Below are 19,310 nucleotides of genomic sequence, written 5' to 3'. Positions count from 1 at the left end.
TTCTTTAACCCATTTGTCTAATGTGCCATAGCCAAACAATTATTATAGCTATATAATATTTTAATATTTGGTAGGCCTTGTTGTCCCCACCTTTCCTCTTTTTCAGAATTTACCTGGCTATTCTTGCATGTTTGTTTTTCCATGTGAAATTTGGAATCAGTTTGTCTGGTTCCCAAAAAAAATCCTGTTGCCATTTTTTATTGGGATAGTATTAAATTTATAGACTAATTTTGGAAGAATTGACACCTTTACAATATTGAGTCTTCCTATCCAAGAACAGGGTATGTTTTTCTATTTTATTTAAGTCTCCTTTTATGTCTTTCTGTGGTATTTTAAACATTTCATCATCGAGTCTTTAAGTTTATTTGTGGATACTTTATCTTTTTTAGTTATTCTTATAAATAGTATCTTTTATATTTTCTAGCTCATTTGTATATGGGAATTATCGATTTTGATATATTTAGCTTATAATCTGCCAACTTGCTGAGTTCTTATTTCTAGTCATTTACTAGGTATTCTCTTCTTCTAGGGATATATAATCATCTGAAATTGATAAGAATTTTATCCTTTTCTTTTTAATTTTATATGTCATATTTCTTTCTCTTGTTTAATATATCCGCTAGTACCATCGGAAGAGTGTTAAATAGTTGTGCTGAGAGTGGGCATTCCATGATGTGGGTTCTTGGCTGGAGATTTATTTTTAGCATGTTGGGGTAGTAACTGGCCATGTTATTTGAATCATCTTTCTAGATAATCATTTATTAATTTTCTTTCTTTAATCTATGACTGTGATGAATTATATAGTGGATTTGTTGATATTGAATTATCCTTGCCTTTTCAGTATGAATCTCGCTTAAGTCATGGTATGATATCTGCCTTTTGGATCCTGTTTGATAATATTTTAGTTGGGATTTTTATATCAGCTTTATAAAAAATATTAGTGTATTATTTTTTTGGTCACATTTTGAAATGATTATTATACTGGCTCTAATATTTTTAAATATATGAATAATTTGAGTTAAGCTGCTTTTATTAGCGAAGATTCTTAGGGCAGTCCTTTTTAAACTTTTTTGACTGCGACTCAGAGAAATGTCTTTTATAACATGATCTGTGTGTCTGTGTCTATGTGCGTAAATTAACAAACATTTTACAATAGCACTTACCCCTGCCCCGTACGATATTAATATTTTCTATTCCCTTTATGTACTTTGGAAATTAATGGGCCACAAATAGCAGTTCGAAAAACCCTGACTTAGGTTCCTATTTAAAAAAAAATAAATTTGAGCGTAACTGATTTATCAGTTGTTGGTATAGAGATGCATCATGAGGTGATGATCATAAAAGCTTTTGTGAATTGTGTGGTGCTACTCACATCGAATCATTTACTGACCTTATTAGCATAGCGCCTATCATGTAATAAGTGTATTCCATATTGACTGATTTCTAATAGATTTGGAAATTTGTGCTTTAGAATTCTTCCATCAGTTTGTATAGCAAATTTCCTTTTCACTTTGAAAATGTATTTTCAAAAAATTTGATCTGGACTCTCCCAAATTATGAAATACTGTTGTGTGAGATAGTGAGACTTGATGATGATTATATTATTGGGGAAATGGTTATGCTTAGTATTATATCTGTCCATTTGTTTGGGTTTTACTTACTGATTTTCCTTTCCAGGAATGTCTGAATCTGAACAGGCTCTTAAAGGTACTTCTCAAATTAAATTACTCTCATCTGAAGATATAGAAGGGATGCGACTTGTATGTAGGGTAAGATTTTTTTTTCCCTTATGGTGTAGGACACATTTAAATAGTTATTAGACATGAAGTCAGTGATGTGCTGAAGGGAGGAAATGTTACGTTGTAAGGCTGTGAGTGAATAGCCATACTTACTATTCATTAAACTTATTTTAGTATATAATTCTGTGCAATGGTTGTTTTCTACTTAAATAGTCTATTTGAAAATTAATATGGCAGGTAATCTATATTTAGTTGACAGTCTGTTTTACCCCTTGTATATATTTTTTAAAGAACCAGGTTTTTATGATATTTTGTCATTTTATTTTCACGAGTCACTATAATGCAGGGCAGAGTTTAAGGCTTACATAAACTTAAGCTAAAGCTCCCTTTAAAATACCTATGCAATGTGGTGGTAGTGGCTGATATTTATTAAGTGAAATCACATGTTCACATTTTTCTAAGGAAAAAAATGAAGAATTGGTAGTTTTCATTTAGAAATGGTTTTTAAAATTTTTATTCGGTGCTTAAAAGTGATTTGATACTAATATTCTTTGATAGTCTGGAGAAATTTATATTTCTATCACTTTTGTGCTATGATTCTTTGAGGATATCATTCATTGATTCTTTTATTTCCCTCCCTTCCCTTCCCCTTTATAGAAATATGACAACACTTAGCCTCTACCAGTTGATTATTGTTTAGATTACTTAGGTTGTACATTTTCACATGGAAATCACTCAGACTTATTAAGTTGTTTGCTAGTTAGCCCAATTTTATTTATGTGTTTACACATACGTACACACACTTATTAGATGTTAGAAGTACACATGGTTTTAAAATAAAGAATTTAATATTCAAGGTGAGATGCATTTTACAAATCTTTCACAAAACCTATGTAGTACAAAGGGTACAGATTTCTGTTTCATCTTGGGTGTATTAAGTGTTTCTCTTTTACAGCTTGCTAGAGAAGTGCTCGACATTGCTGCTGGGATGATTAAACCAGGTGTAACTACTGAAGAAATAGATCATGCTGTACACTTAGTAAGGACTTTACTTTTATGCTTTGAAAAATTTTTTTCACATTATTAGATGTTTTAGACATCAAAAATTAAATAAGCCTAAGTAACGAATGTCTAAAGTAACTTGGCTAAGCTATTTTGAAAGTAAATTTTTACTTGGTTTCAAATATAGAAAATATGCAACAGTAATTTTCCCCATCTTTTAATATCTGTGATATTGAGGTCTGACGTGAGCTTGAAATATCTTGTTTCTAAAACCTTACATTTCATAATTTTAGTTTATTCGTGCTTTAAATAAATTATGCCACCATATAGAACAAAGATTCTGAAATAAAAAAGAATACAGCTTCTGAAACTAGATTAGTGAAAAAATGTTTCTTTTTATGTCCACAGTAAGGCAGTAAACAGAGGTAAATGTTGATAGTAAATATTATCTAAGAATATCTTTTTTATAAAGATTACCTATCCATCAAGGAGAGACCTTAAAACTCTATAGTAGATGAGTGCATACATTATATGAACAGATTGTTCACAAAAGAGGAGCAGTAACTAGTAAATAAAATATATTGAAAACTAAACTTGCTCTGGTCAACATACAAATGCAAATCACAAAGTTCTACTAAGTTATTAAGTTTTCAAAGATGTTTATATCCACCACCTGTGTGGGGATAACGAAGCTGATACTCTTTAACGTGGCGGTGGTATTGTAAATTGGGGCAACCCTTTTGAAAGGACAAATGTTCTTGAGTATAATAATGTTTATGAAGACTTTATATTCATAATTTTATAAATTGTGATTTTTGGTTATTGTTCCATATGTTACAAAATATGGAATATGCATTAATAGCATTTTGAGTGCTTTTTTTGGCCAAATGCTCTTTTTTGTGCTTCTTTTACTAACTCATTTAATCTCCCCAATGACTCCATGAGGTAGATACTACTACCATCTCCATTTTATAGATAAGAAAACTGAGGCAGAGAGAGGTTAACTTACCCAAGGTTACACAGCTTGCGATGTGATGGAATTGGCATTTTCAATCAAGACATTCTACTGTGAGAAATATAGAAGTATATCATTAAGCAAGGGAGAAGTGATAGGCATGTAGTTATTGACAAGGAGTAATATGGTTTTGTAATCAAGGGACTTTAACTTTCTGAAAATAGTAAGAATCGTCAACAAAATTTTAATGCATTCTACAAATTGTATTATATGCAACTATTTAAAAATTATTAGTCTGAGGACTGTGTAGCACTACACTGAATAAAAACATCTAAGTGAAATAAGACTCATCATGGAAAACCAGACCATTTTCTTAGAAGTTCCTTTGTTGTTCTACTTGACTGTAGTGATTAAAATGCCTCTGACTGTACTTTACCATTTCTTAATTATACTTGTATTCATTTTTTGGTCAGAGATATATACTTGTTTCTGTATAAGAAAGTATAACTGTATTAGAAGTACACATTAATGTTTACTTTAAATAGTTTTTACTTCAATGTATTTTTCATAGGAGTAGTTAATTCTAAACTAGACTTTATATTTTTATACATTTATTAATATTTGTAATATGTGAATTTTTCTTAGCAAGTATCAGTAAATTGGTTTGCCTGCAGTCTATCTGACTGGCACAAATCCTGTTCTATACTGTTTAAGATAACTGTTGCTATTTCTAAAATAAAATATTTAACACATTTTTTATTAGGAGCATCTTTACAACAAATATTTTTACATTTTTCAAATTTTAAAATCTGGTTTATTGCATAGATTAATTTTTTTCTTTTATACATTCCAAATTATTCTCTTTATTTTAATTTTAGGCATGCATTGCCAGAAATTGCTATCCTTCTCCCTTGAATTATTATAATTTCCCAAAGTCTTGTTGTACTTCAGTGAATGAAGTAATCTGCCATGGAATTCCAGACAGACGGCCCTTGCAAGAAGGTGATATTGTTAATGGTAAGAAATATATAAATGTGACTTTTGTCACCATGAGCAAAGGGACAACAAGGTTTTGAGAGCCTGATAGTGACTCGTGTCTTCTTCATTTGCTTCCTGTCTTTAACTTACCCTTTTTCATATTTAGAATTTAAAATAAATCTTAAATCCATCGAAACCTTTTTTATGGTTTTAAGATACTGCTTTTAAGATACTTCTAGTATGATGTGTTTGGTACAGCTTGTATTTCTTTAATGTAGAGTATCATATGTGATTGTGGAATAGATGAAAGATGTCAGTGAAATGTGGGAGTAATGTTGATTCAAGTCAGATTATTATTTTTTGTTTCTTTTAGTCTACTAATGGTTTTGAAGAGATCAGGACAGGCTTTCTTCCAGATAAAGAGAAATCTGTAGTAATATATGAAGACCTTAAGAAAAAAGCTAAAAATCCTATAAAAGTACCTTCCCTTATATAAGAAGAAGTTCATCAAGTGACTTTCAGGACCTCTGTGTTAAGCTGTCTTGGGAAGCTGCAAGTGCAGAGGAAGAAGCTGTCCAGATATTTTCCTCTGTGATTCAAGAAAAATTGATGAAGAAGGCTCCCCTAGATGGTGTTTTTAATGTTGATGAACTTGGTCTTTTTAGTAGTCAGGGATCGTCAAGCACTTGCCTATCAAGTGAGGAAGCGTGACCCCAGGTGTTAAAGGCTGCAGAGAATGCACTGACTGTGCTGCTGGCTGTGAATGCTAGTGGAGACACTTTTTATCTGGATTGTTACTGCTTTAGTTAGAGTATCTATTCATAAGGTACCATAGGTTTTTCAGGGGTCTGTCTAAATAACCCTGTATTTCATATAAACTCTGTTTTATTTAATTTTTTATTTTATTTAGTTTTAAATCAATTAATTTTTTATTATGGTGACATTGGTTAACAAAATCCAATGTTTCAAGTGTACAATTCAACAGGATGGCACATATATATTGCATTGGGTGTTAGCCACTCTAAATCCTGTTATTTTATATGCGTAACGCATGAGGTTTTTAAGGAATGTATGTATTGTGCGAGAGCCAACATACCTGTGATATTTTAGGTTGAAATTCATGGTTTAAAAACACTCATTTCATGTGCTCTCTAATAGACATTCATTGTATTATAATGGTGTAGCAGTAATCTGTATTCTTAAACATGGGGACAAAGAGAAGGATGAATATTCACAAATAAGTGAAAGGCAAATGAGTTTTTGAAAAATAAGTGTAGAATAGTGTAAGTTTTTCTGTTTTTTTAATTTATTAGGAGGAAAAACTTCTTTGAGGATAGTAAGTTTAAGCAGTATTTTCTGTTTTATATCAAATGTAGTGAAGTCCTCCAAAACTTGGGTATTGACCTTACATGAATGTATCCTGGATGCAGTTTTCTTCTGCCATAAATGATCTATTACTACTATAAGACTATACAAGCCCACCATCGGCTTGTGCTGTGTGACCATGTCCCACGGTGAGTTTAGTTACATTAGAGATAAGGAGTCTCTTGGGCAATAACTATATACCCAGTGTCTAACTGACAATTAAACCGCTTGATGCTGTCATCTTGAAGAAACTGGACTTCAGTTTTGAAATAAAAACAAATGTAGTCTTTATATTTGCACATTCTTTTGCAGTGGACATCACGCTTTATCACAACGGTTATCACGGGGACCTGAACGAGACATTTTTTGTTGGAGATGTGGATGAGGGAGCACGGAAACTGGTCCAGACCACGTATGAGTGCCTGATGCAAGCCATCGATGCAGGTCAGCTTCAGTCCTGGGCACCACCCACTAGAACATCTGTGTGTTGTTGGGTCTTCAATGATTCGTCACTGCACCATGAATTCCTTGTCCCTGCCAGCTTGGCCTCTTCCCTACCTGCGTTAGCTTTGAATTTTAGCAGTAACAGTTTAAGGATGATTTGGAATCCTTTGATAAGATTGTTTATTTTTCTCTTCTGTGATTTGCCTGCCTTTTCTTTGGCTGATAAATAAGGGGTAATATATGCATAGTTTTTGAGCTCAATCTTTTCTACTTTTTATTCTTTTATAAATATTACATTCTCATTATAAATAATTAAAACAAGATAACTAGATTATGAAGGAAAAATGAATTATCCTCCATTACACCTGCCTTGCCTCTTTCCTTTTTATATTTCTCTTTTCTCCAGAAGTATTCACTTTGAATATTTAGGTTTTTTTCTCCTCTGTGTATTAACACACACATAACACTCATACCTATTATACGTGTTTAGTTAAATGGAGTCTCGTAGTATTCTGTAATTTGGTACTTTTTCAGTTAATAAAATCTTAGTGATCTTTCCAAATTAGCATATGTACCTGCATGCATCATTCTACCATATTTTGGTGACTGTATGTTATATTCCATAGTACAAACATTTCTACAGCTATTCCCCTACTGGATTTTGGTGTTTTCTAGATGCCTTGCTATTGTAGCGAATACTGTCTTTGGGTAGACATGAATTTCTCTACCATAGAAACAATTCATCCAGGGTTTTTGTTTGTTTGTTTATTCCTGTATCTTGTGAGGAGAGAGAAAGGCTTGTCGTAAGTGTTAACAGACTTTTACTGAAAAAGACAGCTTGAGGACAACTTTTCGGTTGAAATCCATAGCATTTCAGCTTTATCGTTCAGTGTATATTATCTGCATTTCCTACTCACCAAACAAACAAACACCCCTGATTTATCATCTACGGAGTCTTGTTCTTAGGCAAACATTTATTTATCTTTAGTAACACAAATCCGTTATTTTTATTATTTTTAGTCAATTTAATGTGGGGGAGATGATGAAATTTTTACTGATTTAATGAAATTTGAGAAATGAACAATGAAAGCATGTGATATTTTCATGTATCAATTTTTTTTACTTATTCACTGTTGATTATTTAAAAATAATATTCCCAGTGGTATTGTGAGATGAGAACTTTAGTATTTAGCTTCTTGTTTGTAGAAGCTTTAGTTTTAAATAATTTTTAGACTTTCTGCCACATAATGTGTTCATTGTTTCTATCCTTTTTGCTTCCCCGTGAGTTAGTTGGCTGAAATAACTGGACAGCTGTAATGTCATTTTACGAAGACATAGGAATAAAACATGCCAAGAAACTATCAGAAACCAAAGTCTTTATAACAGTAACCAGGAAAGAACAAAAGTTGTTTAATCTCTTTGTATGTATCATTCCTGCCCATTATTTTACGATAATTTGGCTGCCCATGGTGGTGCAAGGCACTGGAGAACTTGATCAGTTGTTGAAATTAGCCTTCTGGAAGAGGGCTTCTCACTTTACACGTGAATGGCGTTTTGAGTCTGATAAATCTTTGTTGTAGGGGCCCTGTCCTGTGCTTTTTATAGGATGCTTAGCAGCATCCCTGTCCTTACCCATTAGATGCCAGCTGCACCACCACTCCTAGTTGTGGAAACCAATAATATCTCCAAATATTACAAAGTACACCGTGGGACCAGAATTGTCTTTGCTTTGAGAATTAGAAAGGAATCTCCCCACTTTCACCTCATTATTGTCAAACGGGGATGGTCTTTATTGTATGCTGTGCAACATGGGTTAAAATTTTGCTTTTCTTACTGAATGGGGCTGATAGGAAGGCTTGAATGGAAATGTAGGAAAATCATGAAAGTCAGCATCGTTCCTCAAAATCATTAACCTTCTGTCCCCTAAAAATTTCAAGCTGGAACATCTGGTTAAGGACAAGTAAGTGTTACTTAAAATGATTCCTTGGGCTCTTGGCCCAGAAATTTGATAGGCTGGAGAAGATATGTTGTACCTGAACCTCAGGTTGGAAGTCAGGCAGAGAAGGAGACTGGGTGTGTGTGTGTGTGTGTGTGTGTGTGTGTGTGTGTGACTCACCTTCTGGAATCTGAGTGCTAAGAGAGCCATAACAGCAGTGAGAACCCCTTCTTCTGTTTGGGTTTTTGTCGAAACGGTAGTAAAGTCATAAAAATTAAATGGGGGTAGGAAGTATATAATGAAAAGTACCTTTCTATACCCTAAGCCCTTCTGCAGGACCTTCTGCAGAGGCAGCTATGAATAATTTGAGAACCACTTTTATGGAGATGAGGAAACCCAGGAGAGGTAATTCTTTGAGAAGTTGACCAGACTGAGACTCAGGACAAGTCAAGTTACTTTTTGGACATTCCTTTTTCTCCTGGTGCTCTTTCCTTTTTTGCCTCTTTTGTTCACTTTAATAGGATAAGTGCACTTGACCTTAAGGAAGGAGAGGAAGAGAAGTGTGTTTTCCATTCCCTTGTTTATTCAGAAGGCAAAAGGTGCCTTCCCGCATCTTCTTGGTACCGGGCATTGGACATGTGTCCTACTCCCTGCCCCTCCCACTCCCATACCCATCAAAGGAGGTGCTGCTCGTTTGAATGTCAGCTTTACCATTTACTGGCAGTATAGCCTCTCTATGTCTCTGTTTCCTCATGTGAAAATTTAGGCATGTAGCCGTATAAAGCATGCAGAAAAGTTCCTGGCACATAGATAGTAAGTATTTGCTTAGTAAATGTTATTACTTTTTGTCACGAGTCTTTTCTTTATCTTTCAGTGAAACCTGGTGTTCGGTACAGAGAATTGGGAAACATTATTCAGAAGCATGCCCAAGCAAGTGGCTTTTCAGTTGTTCGAAGTTATTGTGGGCATGGAATCCACAAGCTTTTCCATACAGCACCCAATGTACCCCACTATGCCAGTAAGTGCTATCCAAAGACTTGGTGTTCACCAACTATTTATTCAACAGATATTTATTCAAACATTTAACAGGATCTACTATTTTATATTTATTAGAATAATCTATTAGCTATTATAAATAGACCTCCCCAAATTGTATATTTGCTCAAACACAATACACGTTCATCTGTTCATCTTGCTCACAGAATAGTCTAAAGCATGCATGTGTGGTTGCTGTGTGCGGTAGGGCAATTATTCTGTGACCCAGGCTCTGTCATCTTCAACCTTCAGCTTTCAAGATACTCTGGGAGTTGACTCATAATCTGTAGATGTTAGGAAGGAAGGAGAGAAGCATGGAGGGCTATGCTTGGGAGGATTTAATGAACCAGCCTGGAATTGGCATATTCGCTACTTTTACTTTTCATCGGCAGGAACTCAGTCACATGTCTACACTAACTTAAAGAGAGGTTGGGAAATGTTATCTAGCTGAGTACTCTGGAAAAAAAGTAAATTAATTTTGGTGAACAGCCAGCAGTCTCTGCCACATATCTAGCCATCACTGTTCTGATTCTTTAAATAAAATTGGTTCAGCTTGGTTTGTTTTGAATACTTAGTGTATCTCAGATAATATACTGTTGTTGATACCAGTAGACAAAATACCTTTCTGCAAGTTGAGTGCTGTCTGATAGAATAACAAAGGGAGTGTAGGACAATTAATGTTTTCCAGAAACTTTTTCTTTTGGAGAGATAAGACATGCAGGAATAAATCTCCTTGTTTAGTGCTAGAAATGAAATCTATCCACTACAAGTAACCTACGAAGGAATTTAACAAATATGTAGGAGCCTCTGCCCTGTAAGAGGCTTTCACCTTTCTCTTTGTGCTTAAGATTTCTCATCTGTATAGTGGGTAAGGCGTGGCACCTTCCCTCAAACTGTTAATAGGAATAAGTGAGATATACATGGAAAACTCTTAATGTTAACTTTTAGAGTGATGCATGTGATGATGATAAGGTAACATTGTCCAGTTTGATCACAATTCAATGAAGAATTATTTTGCTCTATTTTAAAAACAGATTCTGTGCTTAGAGAAGTAATTTATTTACTCAAGTTCACAGAGACTAGTAAATAAATGCCAGGGCAAGGATTGATACCTGGATTCTGCCTGGCTTTCTATACTCATTATTTTCTCCTGTACTTCATGCTGTCTAGTAAGGGCCGAAGCAGTTTGGTACTAGGTCCTGTGGGAGAAATAAAGAATGATTGAATTTGGTTTGGAGGAGAAGATGTAGAAGAGCATTTCTAGGTAGAGGTGAAGCATGAATAGGTGCTTCAAGTTAAGACTGAACATAGACAATACGAGCTCGGCTGAGTATTATGTGCTAGGAACTAGTAATAGGCAGTGCCAGGAATTTACAGAAACATTTTTGGGCAGAGAACTGGCAAGGTGAAGTTGCCGTTTGGGGAAGACCAGTTTGGCCTTAGTGTCTAGAATGTATTGGAGGTGCGAGCTGGTGTGGCCAGTCGGCCCCGTGCACTGTTGCTGTGGATCAAGGAGGAGGTGGTAAAATTCTGGATGTCCGTAGTTGTGAAGAGAAAGTGAAATGAGTGAGAAACTGCCTAACAGTTGGAGCGCGAGAAGTCATTTAGAGCACAGCATTTGACATAAATCAGTAAGCATTTATTAGCAGACCACATAGTTCTTTTTACTTAAGATTTGAACGGTGCTTAAAATAAAAGCCGACAACAGAAAATTAGTAGCCAACTTCATTCCTTCCTGGTAAACCTTGTAATCATCTGATGTGCATTCTCTTTAACAGAATGGAAGTGGTTATTCTGATTACAGTGGTGTGAGTGTGTGCGTATATGTAAATAAAAAGTGTGTGTGCAGGGAGGGAATGAAAAAAGTGCCCTTACTTGCAGAGGTGACAAACTCAGGTTTAGGTATGGATTATGTAAAGAGACTGTCTGAAGAAGACAGGATTTGTGGGAGAGGGGGGTGTGCATCAGTGATAATGGTGTCAGCCAACTGTGGTGCCGCTGACATGCAAGAGATGCCGCTTGAGTTTCTTTTTAAATTATTTAGTAAGAAATAAACAATTCCAAAAAAAGAAGCAAGGACCAGGTAGGTATACTTCATTTCATACATTTGATATGTTTATGAAAAGTCAAGTGTAAATCAGGGTTTATATAAATGACAATATGTTGTGACCACTTTGGGGAAGTGTAGAGGAACCTGCTGGGATAGTCTTTGTGGAGCTGAGAGAGGCCTTTTGATATGTAAATGATCCCTGGCTTGTAATTCCATATTCCTAACCAGCTAAAGGTGGAACCGGGAAATTGTGTAACTTCCCTCCACCCCTTTCATGTAAGAGAAGTCCTTGTTATAGTAGAGTTTATTCGCTGCTTTATGTAAGTTATTAATGGTTGGGAAACCATGATGATAATACCTTACATTTAGAATGTACAGTATGGTAATGTTATGAGGTAGATGATAGAGCATGTACAAATATTTTAAGAAGCACTTAGCATAGTGTCACTCAGACAATGTGTGTTGGTTGAGTGAGATATGTTGAGAAACTTGAAAGCATGAGTCGATATGAGTAGGAGTTGTAACTTTTCTTGAATAATGAATCAGTGGCCGCAGCAGAGTTGGAACTTAGATTCCCTGTATCACTGCTGTCCAGTAGAATATATGAGGCACATATGTAATTAAACAGTTTTAGTCTTATTCAAAGAGTAAAATCAAATAGGTGAAATTAAGTATGTTTAATCTACTACATTAAAAATATTAGCATTTCAATATTTAATGAATGTAAAAACTATTGAGATATCCTACATGCTTTTTTTTTTTTTTGCTTGTTTCCTTTGTCATATTTTTACACTTACAGCCTGTCTTATTCTGACTGGCTACTTTTTTAAGTGCTCAGTAGCCGCGCGCGCAGCCAGGGCTGCTGTACTGGACGGCACAGCTCTAGGTTTATTCAGTCTCTTATTACGTGACACCACACTGATACTCTTGACAATCTTTTTGATATCATCAGAGGAATAGAATTAATTGTGTATATGTAGTAAATTGGTGATCATTTGGAGAGAAATTATTTTTGCCCCTTAGATTTTATAACTATTTAGAAACTGCAGATTTGGAACCTGCAGAAAGTGTATTTGGGAAATACGTAAGATAGTGGAAAGCAGCGTGATGGCTCTTCACAAGGAAAGATGAGCAGGAAAAAGTGTGGCTGAGCAACTCTGAAAGCCGGTGCTTTTGCCATCTGCTGGTCAGGCCAAGCAAATGCAGGCATTTGTTTACTCGGGTTCTTTTTTTAAATTTAATTTTATTTTTTTACCGGTTCTTGTTTTTCAATTTGAAATTTAAACTGCTTCTCCATTTTTGTCTGAGATTGTGTAAAAAGGCCTTTCTCTCTCTGGACGCTTTAATTCGTAGTTATGTTTCTCATGATGGTCTTGAAAAATACATATTAGTGAACTTGATCAAAAACTAAAACAGTATTTGGAAGGAGAAATGGAATTTTGTTTCAAATAAAAAGGAATAGTCTTGTCAGCACTAAAAAAAAATAGGTTAGTGTGCAGAGCCAGTGTTCCCCTGTGAAGATTAGAAAAAGAAGACAACGTATAGAAGAATTTAATGAAAATCGGCAATTGTTTCTGTGGGCTGTGTCCATCCCTCTACTCCACATCCACACATGCCCCCCCCCCCCCCCCCCCGCCACATACACACCCAAGAGGTGGGAGATTTGTGGCGTAATCTGAAACATCTGTTATTCTCCTTTAAGCTGTTACACCGGGATGAGTGACGGAACTTTGGCTCCATGATTGCAGTTCCAGTCCTACTGTAACAAATGGTGGACTTTTCCTTTTATAGAAGTGATAACCACATCTGAAATCCAGCCTACAGATGTCTCTCTGTATTTTCCTAGAGATAACATAAGCAGAACGAAATATGCCTAGGAGAATATCTGCCCCAAAGTAGGTGTTCATTAGTAAGGTACCTGTTTGTTGAATGATCTACTTTAAGAAAGGGGACTCAGGAGAAGGTAGTTTAAGAATCATGGATGGGACTATAAGTTGTACACTTTTTCAGTGAGCTGTTCAACAGTACACTGTAGGTTTTTTGCTATGTTTTGAGAATTTTTTCTTTAATTTCAGAAAATAAAGCAGTTGGAGTGATGAAGGCTGGCCACGTATTTACAATTGAGCCAATGATTTGTGAAGGTGAGAAAAAAGGATACAGTAATGTTTTTTAATTGAATTTTTATTTACTTTTGGCTACTCATGATCAGATTAGTAGTCTGCTCTACTTTCTTTTTGTTTATTTCCTCCGCCTGTCCCGTATTGAACTTGATTCAATGTCATTTGGAGAACTTAAAATTTTAAGAGTTGGTAAGAAAGCAGCAGTATTTTTTACACTGTAATTTTCTTGCTATCTGTAAATGCTAAAGTATTTCATTCCTGGTCCCTTTTCATTAGGATCCTGTCAAAGGGTATAGTGTAATAATTAGGAGCTTCCATCAAGCCCGTGTGGTCTTGCTTGGCATGGGGGGTGGAGGAGAGGAAAAATGTAGAGCAACTCACTTTGAGGCAGAGACAGTTTTATGTCCTCATGGTTTCTATGCCCTGTGACAGGCATGTGGCAATGATAATAGACTCTCGTGGTTATGCCCCTTACTGAGATGTCAGAGTGACAGCTGGAGCCTGCTTGTGAAGCCTTCACCTTCTTTTCTGCCAATTCTGTGTTGGGATCCTGGGGTACAGATTGAGACAGTAGTTAGTAGCAGGCAGTGTGACCTGGCCCTGTGTTAAAGGTACCTACCTCTCTCTGGGTTCTTCCAGTCTTTTTTGTACCTAATCTTGAGAGTGACATCCCACAACTTCTACCAGATTCTCTTCCTTAGAAAGGAGTCACTTAATCCATTTCACACTCAAGGGGAGGAGGAGAGCATTGGAGGTTATTTTAGAGGCGGCCTTAATCTGATCCTTTGCTTTAACATGGAAATCACAATCTTTATCCTGCTAACTCTGAGAAGCTGCCCTAAGAATTAAGTTGATCATCTATCTTAACACAGAGTACCTTGTATACTATAAAGGACTGTACAAATATATTGTTATTGTCGTCCTTATGGAATAAAGTTCTAATCATATATAACCAATTGCAAGGGCAATAAGCAATATTAGCAGAGAAAGGCAAGACAGTGAGAAGAAATTGTCTTTTGGTTACATACCTGTTTTCATTAACTGGCACCTGGGTAGTGAGACATAATGTGATGGTTACAGGCGTAAGCAAATAACTTTCTAGAGAGCTGGTTTAGATAATCTGCAAATTATAACAGTGTAACTCAGGCTAAATCCCAGCCTCAGAGTCTCAGGTCCAAGAATTTGAATTTCTTCAGAATAGTAGCCAACTATGTTTGACTTGACATTAATAACCTGTTTTAGTAGATCATAGTAAAATCAAAGAAGTATTATGTGTAAAATCCATTTGCAAAAATGTTTTTCATTACATTGAAAAATAACCATTTACTCATCTTTAGGTGTTTGGCAAAGTATGAGTTAACTTTACACTACCCCATGTTCTTTTCAGACTGAGATTTAATTTTGCAAAAGTAGGTTACTTCAGTGCAGAGTTTATGTTGTGGGATTTGTCTGAGTCAGTGAGACCTAATCTTTAATGAGGATTACTCAAAATGAAGAATGGATTGATGTTTCGACATGCAATTTGGAGGCCAAAGTATGTGTAAATAGATATTTTTGTGGTATCCAGAATTGCACAATTTTCTTATTCCCTCTGCCTCCCTTCCCCTCTCCCTTTCTATCTTTCTGTTGTGTTGTGGCTTCTTTTTACCATTGTCTCCCAGCCTGTTTCATGTCTCTTAATTTCCTTTCACTAGTTTCATTCCCTCTCTAACCCATTCTGCGTCATGTAAATTTTTTATTCTCTTGCTAATCCTTATTTCATTCTCTTTGCCCTCTTTCTGTTTACAGGGGTGTGGTCTACAAAAATTTCACAGTGTAATCTATTCTCACCATCTGCATGCCAGCATATCAGGAAAGAAATGCTATTATAAAAGTATAGAAAGTTACATTATTTTTTTCACAATATATGTTGGCTCTAGTTTAGTCAGATGCCAGAAAAGAGCTGAATTATACCAGTAAAGAACGGAATTTATTCATCCAATTTTTTTACTTGTAGTTTTGTGATGACGGGTATCGATATGTTTTCTAAAATGCAACACCCACTGTTTTTATTTTGGAAATACTATCTTGATCGGCTGTTTGGGAGGTATAAAACATTTGAAGTTTTAACACACTTGAGGTAAATTTAAATATTACTACATCATTGAACAAAAGACCAAAATGAAGTTGGAAATGCTTTAGCTAAAACAATTGAGATAGTCTATGGCCATGCCACCTGGAATACACCCAATCCCATCTGATTTTAGAAGCTAAGCAGGGTCGGGCCTGGTTAGTAGTTGGATGGGAGACCACTTAGGAAGACCAGGTGCTGCAGGTGCTAAAAATAAACAAACAAACAAATAAAACAACTGAGGTGTAAATAGGAATCTTAATAGTGAATTTTCTAATTGGTTTTCTGTAGGAGTATGTGCAAACGCACTTACCTAGCACTTACTTAGAAAATTGAGTGATAGATTTAAGAAAAATTGTTTTTGTGTGTTTAAGGTGGATGGCAGGATGAAACCTGGCCAGATGGTTGGACTGCGGTAACGAGAGATGGGAAGCGGTCTGCTCAGTTCGAGCACACCCTGTTGGTCACGGACACTGGCTGTGAAATCCTAACTCGGCGACTCGATAGTGCACGGCCTCATTTCATGTCCCAATTTTAATTTCTTGGGAGATGGCACATCTCGCTAATGCCTTCTGGCTGTACTTAGGCATTTTATTGGAAGTACAGAATGGAAGATGAAATTTTTATTACTTGTTTTGTTTTTGATTATAAATAAGGAAGGACCACAGCATTTGATGTGTGTCCTCAAGAGCTTGTCTTGGGTCTGAAAAAGCCAAGAAGGATAAAGGAAACATTTCTCAACTCCTTCGAGTGCTCCCCTGTCCCCTATAAAAATCTCTATACCCCTGTTTTCTCATTTGCCCTTTGAGCACTTTTACTTAAACCTCCTTCTAGTTGATTTTATCACTGCCACAACTGGGCCATCCAGAGCCAGCTACTTTCCAAATGAATGTTGAAGATGAGAATCCTTGAAACTTTAGCAACATAAGTTGCTTCAGCTTTTTTTATTATATATGTATGGAAATATATATGTATACATTTTAAATTCCATATATATAATTACTGAACGCAATGTGACCTGGGGTTTGTGTTGATTCTGCACTGACAGGGTTATATGCTGTCGTAAATGGACCCATAGTTTGCAGTGATTGAATTCCAAGTTGGGAATTGACCTCCCTCCTCCCCCATGCTAATTATTTACTCATGTAGTTGTGTGTAAGGAAGCACTGAGGTCAGTGAGACCTTCTCTTCAGTGTGGACTCTGTATCAGCGAATGAATGTGGAAAAATTCGCTTTGGAAAAAGGTTATTAGGTTTTTAAAAATCTAGTTTATGACAAAAATAGCCATGCTCCAAGTGGTAGCTGGCTGTTTCAGAGCATGAGAATTTTGTATTACATTGCTATTTCATACCTATTTGGTCGAAATGGGAGGGAAAAGTTCCCTTTCTCCTCCTCTCTTTTATTTCCAGGGCATACCTTGGAGATATTCAGAGAGGGGTGGAGGTTGCACTATAAAAGTTGATGGGGAAAGCCAGTTCTGAAATCTCTCCAGCAGTGAGCAGAGTCAGTCAGGTGGGCTGTTAGATCCTAACATTTAGCAAACCTGGTTGTAATAAGAAAGGAACCTCTTTGAAGACTGGACTGTTCCCTCATGGCAGGGATGCAGCTCTCCTTGGTGTGCTGAAAGCACGTTTCACCTTTACATTGCTGGGAACATCATCAGAAATGAACTCAGGTGCCCAATCTGTTCCTTTCAGTAGTTCAATTCAAATGGGAGTGGATCTAGTAAAGACAGATCAAAGTCATTGTTATTAGACTGTACTTGATTACTGAGTATCTGGTAAGTTTCTTGTAAGATAATTTGATACCACTGACATACTTGTACGAGAACATCTTTCCCAGAGTGCCTCAGACCTTTATTGCTTTAAAAGAATTATGATAATGTTTTCATTAGTTGTATTATTTTAATGATTTAGTAAAGTGACCGAATCTGGTATACACTTTCGGGGGTATGTGTGTGAAGTTTTTTATCAAACTGTAATATTTGTGAATGGAATGCCTTGCAATATCAATGTTAATATAATGTATAAAGGGAGATTAAAAGTTTGAGTGATTATCCCACCATGTAGTCATTAACGCTGCATTTGTTTGGGATTTCGGGGGAAGTGGTGGGAGCGGGGTAGCTGATTTCATAATAAAAAATAAACACAACCATTTGAATAAAAACGTTTTTCAAGTTTAATGGCTATATAAAAATTCTTGTACTGTGTTTAGTTCAGTAGAGTCTACCAGCAGCATTTGACATGCAACCATATTTTTGAGAGCTGTTAGGACAGAGAATGCTGAATATTTAGAGAGGCATTTTATATACTGGTAGTGGAATTAACAGTATGGGCTGATTCAATGTCTGTCAGAAAATAAGCTTAAGGGAAAAAAATCTAGGTGGGTAGTTTTTTTGTTAAAAGATTTTTAAAACCCACCACACTGGTGATGATGTTTTTCTTGGTTTGGGAGAACCAATATGGGCTATAGTCTAGTTGTATATATCTAATCATAAATGTGTAATAGATGAGAAAACATCTAGTTTCATCATTTTGCCTGTTTTTCAAAATAAGTCAGTGTATTAACTTTTTTATTTTTCGTATTAAGTTTTAAAAGAATCTTCTCCCCTTCACCCCCCTGCCCCCTTCCCCGCCACTGCTCACTCCTCTCTATGGAATTATATTTAGAAGATGGGAAACATGTTAACCTTTTATCTTCATTTTATGTCATTTGCTTACAAAATAGATTAAGGTACGTTAGAAGTCATTCACCAACACCTTTATACCACTTGCCATCCATATGTCTTAAGTTAACAAGAAGTGGAAGTTTAGAAATTTGTTTGCCATCTTGGGTTGATTCCTCAATTTGTTCCGCAACCACTTCTGGTTTTTCACTGGGTTTGATTAAAATCAAGAGCAGGATGCACCACTTTGCTAAAGTCCCCACATGCACCCTCATGCTATCTGTAAGCTATTTTTTAAAAAATTTTTTTAATTACCATTTTTTATTTCGAAAATTTTCAAGTTTACAGAAAATTTTCCAGTATACAGAAAGTATAATACAATGAAATAATCATATATCTTTTTCCTGTATTCAACAATTGTTATTTTGCTGTATCTCTCTGTATAAGCACTTACCTTTTGAAATAGGTGGCATCATACTTAACCCCTTAATAATATAGCATGTCTCTCTTAAAACATAAGGACATTTCTTACATGATCATAATACAGTTATCACATCCAAGGAACTTCAGAATTGTCTAATGTATAGTACGTATTCAAACTTGAGTCTCAGGTTCTCCCAAAATGCTCTTTAAAGCTTTTCTTCTTTTTTTAAATCCAAGACCCAAACCCATGGCACTTGGTTGTGCTCTATCTGTAGTCTTCTTTAGAATAATTTTCCTACCTTTTTTAAAAAATAAAATCAACATTTGGAAAAGCAGGTCAGTTAGCTTGTAAAAGTTTGTATTTTCTTTGTTTCTTACGAGTTACGAGTAGGTTCAGGATAAACATTTTGGCTGAAGACTCCATAAATGGCATATGGTATGTCTCATTCGTTATGTTACATCAGGAGGAACATAAAGTTATTGTCGCA

At 35.6% G+C, this 19,310-nt stretch overlaps 1 protein-coding gene and 1 pseudogene across 1 annotated transcript in view; both read left to right on the top strand.

Annotated features, from left to right (window-relative positions):
• Window positions 1–17,916, top strand: part of METAP1 (methionyl aminopeptidase 1) — a 53,180-nt gene extending 35,264 nt beyond the window's left edge. The window contains exons 5-11 of the mRNA XM_016133591.2: window positions 1,678–1,769; window positions 2,695–2,778; window positions 4,575–4,713; window positions 6,352–6,483; window positions 9,294–9,437; window positions 13,580–13,645; window positions 16,109–17,916. Of these exons, the coding sequence (XP_015989077.1) occupies window positions 1,678–1,769; window positions 2,695–2,778; window positions 4,575–4,713; window positions 6,352–6,483; window positions 9,294–9,437; window positions 13,580–13,645; window positions 16,109–16,272 (821 nt within the window). The 3' untranslated portion in view covers window positions 16,273–17,916. The remainder of the gene's footprint in view (window positions 1–1,677; window positions 1,770–2,694; window positions 2,779–4,574; window positions 4,714–6,351; window positions 6,484–9,293; window positions 9,438–13,579; window positions 13,646–16,108) is intronic.
• On the top strand, window positions 15,823–15,941 carry LOC118608919 (annotated as a pseudogene).
• Window positions 17,917–19,310: the final 1,394 nt, after the last annotated feature.

The sequence above is a fragment of the Rousettus aegyptiacus genome, unplaced genomic scaffold, assembly GCF_014176215.1.
Source record: "Rousettus aegyptiacus isolate mRouAeg1 unplaced genomic scaffold, mRouAeg1.p scaffold_m13_p_10, whole genome shotgun sequence".
Taxonomy (NCBI): domain Eukaryota; kingdom Metazoa; phylum Chordata; class Mammalia; order Chiroptera; family Pteropodidae; genus Rousettus; species Rousettus aegyptiacus.
The sequence above is the reverse complement of the archived record's forward strand: the minus strand, read 5'-3'. Positions and strand labels throughout refer to the sequence as shown.